The 8,582-nt window shown below is 35.7% G+C and overlaps 1 protein-coding gene across 2 annotated transcripts; it reads left to right on the forward strand.

The window, feature by feature from the left end:
• The first annotated feature begins 2,082 nt into the window (after positions 1-2,082).
• Positions 2,083-6,133, forward strand: LOC135622373 (uncharacterized). 2 transcript variants are annotated; one of them, XM_065124164.1, is made up of 3 exons: positions 2,083-2,296; positions 3,624-3,746; positions 5,696-6,133. In XM_065124164.1, exons 1-3 carry the CDS (start codon positions 2,128-2,130, stop codon positions 5,932-5,934), a joined length of 531 nt encoding a protein of 176 aa, XP_064980236.1. In that variant the 5' UTR covers positions 2,083-2,127; the 3' UTR covers positions 5,935-6,133. The 2 variants fall into 2 exon arrangements, with proteins under 2 accessions (XP_064980236.1, XP_064980237.1); XM_065124165.1 differs by having other exon boundaries at positions 2,087-2,296; positions 5,717-6,133.
• The last annotated feature ends 2,449 nt before the right edge of the window (positions 6,134-8,582 follow it).

Consider the following 8,582-nt stretch of genomic DNA (forward strand, 5'->3'; position numbering starts at 1 on the left):
GCATGGCATGACAGATTTTTTGTGATCTTTTGCTGGAAATTTACCACAATATTTGATATACGTAAAGAAAGACAATCACGAATGGGCGTACTTTTTTCCGTGGAAATTTGGTTGCTGCAACTACGTCGTGAGTGTCCCATGAGAAATGCCACTCTTGAGGTGCATCGTGTGGAACCCATTAAAGTACATGCTACATTGATAACAACAATAAATTTGTAAATCCTAACTATTTAAGAATATTTTGCTATCATTGAGATTTATAAAAAATTGTATATTTAGTTAAGTTTAAAATATTTAAATTTTTATTTATAATTTTTTATTAAAAAATTAGCTCTTCCTTTATCTTTTCTTATATTATTAATATTAATTATATTATCATATCTAGATATCTATTTTCTCTTATCTTATTTTCTATTGAAGTAATATTTAATTATTTATAAATATTATTTTATTATTCATGAAACTGATCTTCTATTGAATGTTATCGATTCAAATAGCTTGATAATATCAAATTATAATTTGGTTTTAAATCAATAATATAAGTGAAAATTGAAAATTATAATTTGCCTTTTCATAAGCTCTTTGATTCAGAGAGTGATCAAACAATATATGGAGTTTGATCAGAAAGAACCCGTGTAAAAGATCTTTTACACGAAGGTCTAAAGAGCATATATGCAGCCTTGACACAGATAGGCTATATAGAATCAGTTTATATGGGTTTGATTATATATATATATATATATATATATATATATATATGAAAGTAAAGCATCTAATTCTATTTACCCTAACATCATTAATTTTACTCACGCATAAAAATAATGGATCAAAATATAATTTTAACATCCCAATTATGTTTTCGATGAGGTTAGACGACGATGTTGTTGGGACTCGTAGATGACTGTTATGGATGAGGAGAGAGAGTACTAACGAGAGTTGAGGTAAAGGGAGAGGAGGAAGAGAACAATGCATATGTCGATACTTTGCATATACATTTGTGTCGCTTAATAACTATGTCGATGACTCGGGCTTTGCCCTCAACGACCCGAGCAATCTATATGGCGGTGGTGATGATTAGCCTCGTAAGCACTCCGGAGCATGCCTTAAGTCGTTAGAGCATCGCTCAATTGCCCCTTTCCACTATCACATCCTACTTTGGGAGATGCTTGATGACGAACCACAATGTAGTTACGAGGGTCACCTGTAGTGGCAAGGCCATAGTCGTTTCCTAGTGCGGGCCAACCACGCAGGTTGTCGCTTTCATGCACCGTCGTCTACTCCACAGCCTCATCCTTCGGCTCCAGCCTAGTAGGATAGCCTCCACCCTCTCCTCAACCATCATGCATTACTGCTTTGTGGCCATCTGTCAAGAATCTATGGGCTTCTTTGCCTAAGATGTCACTATGGACTAAGAGGTGGAGAGATAAGAGCTAGATGACAAGGAGACCAAGGAGTGCGAAGAGGAGCCAAAAGGCTGGGGATCACATGAAGTGCAAAGGAGGTGGACCCATTGTAGACTTGCACCAGACACGTGACAGTCAGCATCATGGGAGTGGCAAGCGGCATAAGTGACCTAGCAAACATGATGAGCCAAAAGGAAGTTGGCATCGTGGACGATAATGTTGCAGACTCAAAAGGAAGACCACATTCGGCTTGCAATAGACTATCGTCGCTTTGCGTCATCCTCTTCCTCCTCTTCCTTTGTTTTACTTCTCGTTGTCGCTCTCCCTTCTCATCCATAACAGTCACCATGAATATCAGCAACATCATCGTCCATCACCATTGAAAACGTAATTGAGATATTAAAATTACTTTTTTGTCTATCGTTTTTATGCTTTAATCGATAAAACCAGCAATATTTATATAAATAAAAATAGATATTTTATTTTTATTATTATAAAAAAATAATATAATTTTTTTAAATCTAGACATCGAAATATTAAAGAGGATTGACTATCTCGATAATTTACAATTAACCCGTTTATATATGCGGAATGTCAATCGACGCTTAATATGTTTGTTTATTTGTTTGCTGACGTAATATACATATGTACGTACGTCAGAGAGAACGAAGGGGAGAGGGAGGCGGGGCAATTAGTAGGGTTTGTTAATCAGATGAACCATTGAATGGGGGCGGGAGGACGACGGATGGAGATGGCAGCGGCGATATCGCTGGACGGGGTTCGGGACAAAAACGTGATGCAATTGAAGAAGCTCAACACCGCCCTCTTCCCCGTCCGCTACAACGACAAGTATTACGCCGACGCTCTCGCCTCCGGCGACTTCACCAAACTCGGTCCGTCCCATCTCCTCCCCCTCCTTTCCTGGATGCACTCTACCGTTATCTTTTCTTTGCTTTGATCTTTCCTCCTTGCTGCTCTGGTGGTGCGTGAGATCTTGACGCGGGTGATCGATCTGTTTTCTAACTCGTCATCTGTCGTCTCACCTGCTGATTCTGACTCATCATCGTATCGGATCAACAATGCATTTGGTTGGTGCCTATTAGTTTCTTGATTTATCTTACCAGGGGCTTCTTATAATGATTTAACTTCTTGATTTGTGTTACTTTGGTTTCTTATCAAGTAGCTGCATGCTGTCGCTTTGAGTTTTTATTGCTTGGTTTCTTTGTTGATGATAAGCTTATGGGGAGGGTTTCCGATCATAGCTCCAAAGAAGTATCTTCTTTCGGCCTTATCTTGAATAAATTTGTTGGGTGTTCTCGATTGTAGGGGTTCAAACAATATTCTTTATTTACCATGTTTCTTGGTGCCGTGAATATTGTGGTTTTCTTTCTGCGTTTACTGAATGAACTCATCTTTATAAATGGCCTCTCACTTTTATTTGGTCCCTAAATTTCATAATTGTGTTAATTTTGCCTGACTATATATTCTCATTATGCTACTTCATATGGATTTCAAAGAGTTTGAATGCTTGGATTTCCAAAAACATGTGGACATTTGTGGGCAATCAAATTAAGAGAGTGAAAAAAATCTTTATAGGAGAATAGGTATTGGTGTCTTTGATGAAATTTGGTGATGTTGCAATAATAAAAACAACTTCTGCAAAGAGTATAAATTATAGAGCTTTATACCAATGCAATAATGATAACCTTTAATTGTTTTTTTTTTTTAAAGGAGTTGCTAGGAATACTTAATATAAGGAATATGATGGGTCTAAAATAAGCTAAGAACTACAGATGTGTATGAAGACGCATGCTTGCAAAGATGAAATAGTTCCTACAAAAGATCTTTGAAGGTAAGGAGGTCAAAGAGTTACTCCATAGTTATTGAATAAAAATTGCATTTGCAGCCTATAGACTTGGAGTTAGAAATAATTATGTGACTAGGAAACATGAAATTGTTTGAAAAATTAATGCAAATGCAAAAAAGAGAAGCATTTGATCATAATATAGATTAGAACATAGAACCTAATACCTATTAACGTGTTTTATTAATTGAAGAAGGCATTTTGGTACTGATATATAATAAGGAGAACCATACTTATTTCATACTATTAAATCTTGATAGTGATTAAAGAAAGATATGAAGAAAGGTGTTGATCCTATTTTCTTTTTATACTATTACAGATAGCATTTTTTTTCTGACACTTTCATGCTTTTGTAGCTTATTTCAGTGACATATGTGTTGGTTCCATTGCATGTCGACTCGAGAAGAAGGAAGGAGGGGCCATCTGTGTTTATATCATGACCCTGGGTGTTTTGGCACCATATCGTGGGCTTGGAATTGGTAAGACTTTAAATGTACGATCTTAAAATTATAGATCACCTTATATCTATAGAAAATGTTGTAATTTTTCCTTATTTCATGCTGTGGATATATATGTGCATGAACAGACAAAACACATAGATAATGATGATATCTAAGTATGGGGGCTGTGAAGAAAGGGAGGTACCACATACATGTGTAACCCTTTCTCAAATAGCAGCAAGGAATACTACTAGTCAAGATCTAAAACGAAAAAGAAGAAGAAAACAAGGTGGAACATAGAAACTTGTATAGAACTTCTGAAAATACTTACAAGAACCTAAATTCTAATACTGGGCTTGATTATTTTGGATTTGGCTGATCTACTGGATATTGTACCTAATTATAGAGGTAGGATGATGTTTTAAACTAGGATAATCTTCTTTTATAATATTAAACTCTATTAGTCTTATTAAAACTCTCCTAGATGTGACCAAACTATTTATAATTCTATCTTATCTACTCTTTACAAGATAAAGTTCTTAGAAACTCCAAAAGATATAACATTAATCTTTACACTCTCCTTAAAATATAGAGATTTAATAAAAGGATCTGTTGTATTTTGCTCTTGACATCTATGACGTCAATGATTCTGTCAAGCACCTTTTCCGCATGAAAGAGTATTCAATCTCAACATCTTTAGTTCTTGTATGATAATTTGGATTTGAAGTTAATTTTAAAGCATCTTGATTGTCACCGTGTAAAATAGGTGGTTTGCAAATACGAAAGCAAACATCTTCAATAAAACACTTTATACACTCCTAAGTAGTAAGCAAAGAAGCCTTGTATTATGCTTCTGTGATAGAGAAGTGTAGTAAAAACAACATTCAAACGTAGATATCTGATTATCTTGTTCACTGTCAAATCAACATTTTTAAAATCACACAAGTTAAGGTGAATATATTTTTTTGTAGGACAACCCAGAATTAAAAATAAAATTCACATATTTGGTTCCTCGCAGATTGCATAGAATGACTTGACCAACTAAAAATGCAATACTGGGTCTTACAATTGTTAAGCAGATGAAAGAGCAGAGCATCAAAGAGAACTTTGTCATCATGACAACTTAATCATGCATATATAAAACTAAATGGTAGTCGATTTGCACTTTGACTTAATGTGCTTTAGGTGTCAAATTAGTGACTTCAGGTGTCGAAGTTAAGGTCATCCATGTTGGCTGTTCATCCACTACATCCTTATATTGCATCCCCTCCCACCAAACTAGCTACAAGCATAAAAATATGATATTATAATAGTCTATGAGCAATGACAACTAAAGAGGTACGATATGATGTCAGATACAATATTTTTCAATAATGTTTACGATGTTTTTAATATATTAATAAAATCTTATAAATGCTATTGAAAATCAATGTAAACGAGTCAAATGAAAACACTAAAAGAGTTGAAAACGGGTAAAAGAATCAATGGAAAATTTTGGTAGGAAAATTTGTTAGGAGTATTTTGGGTATTTTTTAAATTAGGGGTATGATTTGGGAAAAAGCAAAAGAAGATGTACCTTTTGAAAAGTATCCAAAATACGATTATTTTCTAGGGAAATCACCTGCTAGAGTTTTTAGAGTCTACTCATGGATGAAGATTGTGCTTGTCACTGTCAAGTTTTTTACACGTTTGGCAGACTTGAAGACTCGATCTATTCATAACTTTATGTCGATACTTGCACACTGCATTTGGTACCAAAAATCTGTGAGAGAGAACTTGATAAATTGGTTATTTCTAGCCTGGTATTCTGTGTTTGATTTTCCATAGTAATCATGTTTATTGGTGTATATACAGATCTAACACAACTTCCTGTTTTTGAGGGCTTTTTTTGGTGTTTCACCTAGTATCAATGTTATTTAGATTTTATGTATATAAAAAATGTAATTGGTAAATCAAGTTCATTTTAGAAAAATCATCAACTTAAACAGGTACAAAGTTGTGTTTTACAGGTACGAAGTTGTTGAGTCATGTACTGGATCTTTCTTGCAAGCAGAACATCTCGGAGGTGTACTTGCATGTGCAGACTAACAATGATGACGCAATTGCCTTCTACAAAAAGTTTGGATTTGAAGTCGTAGATACAATACAAAATTACTATACGAACATTAGCCCACCTGATTGTTATGTGCTGAGTAAAAGTATTGCCCAAGATCATGCAAAAAAGTGATCCTCTTATGTATTTATTTGTACCAACAAATTGATACTCTCCAGCTTATGAGATCTTCCAAATAATTTTGGTTACATTTTTTTCATATAGCTCAATCATCTTTGTAAATCTTCACAGCTGACCTTAATCCCTTGGGGGGTAGTCAGTACATTGAATGTTTTGGGCGACAGGCATTAATTTGTGTGTCTGATTTGGTCGAGTACTTGAATGTTTGGAGTTGCAACGGCATATTAAATAGCATGCATTGCTGTTGATTTGATTGATGGCGCATGAGTGAGCTGAATAGCCAAAATGAGCTACAATTACTGCTGAATATGCTTTACTATACCACCACTTCATGGTTCTCTAAACCTTCGGAAATGCTTATATAAAGATAAAAACAATTGCAGGCTAAGGGAGGAGATGTTTCTAATTTTGCAACATCATTTACTTGAGACCTTCTTAACTGGTTTTCTTCATGGTTGATCGGGTCCGAGTTAGTCCGAGAAAGCAGTGCTAGTTCGCTATGGGATGGCCTGTCTGCACTGACAGCAACGTGAGAGAGAGACGGAGAGAGATCATAGAGTGAGCTGACAAAACCCCAGTAAAGGCGTCTGTCTAACCTGAAAGCCATTGTAACTTCCAACGAGTACACGACTTTAAATGCATGAATGACGTGACGCGTTGAAGTAAACATGCGATGCTGAAAGCCCAACGTGTTCTTACCATATGAATCCACGAGCAAAACATTGACATGAATGAATCGTTGAGGATATATCGGAATATGAACTTGACCGATTCTAACATCTGGAATGCTTGCCAGAAAGTCAATAGTCAAGATTCTAGAGGGAACGGAGATTGTCATCGGATCACAGATCCACGGTGGTTGTTCGGTTGGATCCTCACAGCATCGAGAAGGGTGGAGTCATCAGGGACCAAAGTCATGGCTGGGTTGCCGTAGTTAAGGTGTTCATAAATAAGATTTTTCTTGGATCCGTATCCAATTCAAGAATAACCCGATAAATCATCTAATCTGACGTACTGGGTCGAAGAACGACGTTGGTGGATGAAGGAATAGTAAGTAATACAGGTGAGTCAAGATAAACAACACCACCCTGACAGCATAATTGTTATCCGAATCTGGTCGAAACCAGAATCGTATCATTTATCCCTTCCCCCAAATCCTGTCTGTCTCATTCACGAAAAACTCGTCGCTACTTTTGTATGGATATCGGAGCATATCGAGAAAAAATTTATGTTATATATGTTTCAGTGATAACAGATAAAATTTTCTAGGAAATCTTTCTACTCTGTTGAGGAAAACCCTCCCTTTTAATCCATATAAATAGGAGAGGAACAGCTTAATATATTCAAGCTAAAGCTACTTCGATAAAGTTTCTTCAATAAAGTTTTTTCAATACAATCTTCTTCTTTCTATTTCATTTCTATTAGGGTATCAGAGCCGTTTGCCTAGAACAAGCTGTCAGGCTATCGATGCGATAAATCTTTTCTCCTCGACGAAAAATCTCTCACTTAATCTATATAAATAGGAGAAGAATATGTTAATGTATTTAAGCTAAAACTACTTAAATAGGATATCAGAGCATATCGAGAAAAAAATATATGTTATATATATTTCTTAAATCACATCATATGAGAACGTTACGTGTCTATATCAATCAATACTTCCTAGCATCTCCTTCGTCATTTCTTTTCTTTATAATATATATATATATATATCTTAAAAACGAAGCTTCCATATGATACAAAGTTTCCTTAGAGAATGGGGAGCCTTTTCCATACAAGTTTTCATATAAATGTTTTAACTCACTGAATCAATCGGTGGAATCCATGGAACCCACATATCTTGTAGAAATTTGTATGTACTCTTCGGTGCGATCGTTTTCATGGAACGAGAGGTTCGGACCTAGAAATCCTCACAGGGATCATAGGAGAGGTTCTAGATGGCTGTTGGCCCACAGGAAGGATGTCATGACATCGCTTGCAAGAGCAAAAAGAGGGTGAGGCTGGCTGCCTACCATGTTGACGGGAAGTAGGCCAGGATGCTAAAGCGGTGCTACTTATCCAATGGTCATTCCAAATAGAAGTCTTTTGTCCACTTCCAATGACTTTTGGAAAGACGTCAAGCAAGTGGCAAAGGTTCTTCCAGGCAGTAGAAGCTTTCCTGTATTTGTTGGTGAGGAGTTTAACCCATAGGTTGTCCTTGATGTTAAGGAGAGGGATGAGTTTTATGTCTAGTACAGATGGTAGATTTGATAAGGTTATGTCCCTTATTCCTAGAGATGTTCTTGTTAGATATTTAGATGTCGATTAAGATTATTAGAGCGACATAGCATTTATTACAGAGTTTATTAGCATAGATTAATCAGACAAACATACCTCTATTCCAACCGATAGTGACGGATGTAAACACCAAGATAAGTTCAAAAGCCAAAGATCCTTGCTTGATTCCCAAGCTATTACAGATTTTGTGTTTAGTGCTTGGAAAAGGATAGCATATTTATTCATGTTGATTTGTATCCCTATGATAAAAGACTAAATCTTTCTTTGATTTCAATAGTCATCCATCCTAACACACTAAAAAAAGATTTCAAATAATTATTTTTTGAATCTTTCAAGGTTAAGGAATATTTATGGCTATTTTTTGA

The sequence above is a fragment of the Musa acuminata genome, chromosome BXJ2-9, assembly GCF_036884655.1.
Source record: "Musa acuminata AAA Group cultivar baxijiao chromosome BXJ2-9, Cavendish_Baxijiao_AAA, whole genome shotgun sequence".
Taxonomy (NCBI): domain Eukaryota; kingdom Viridiplantae; phylum Streptophyta; class Magnoliopsida; order Zingiberales; family Musaceae; genus Musa; species Musa acuminata.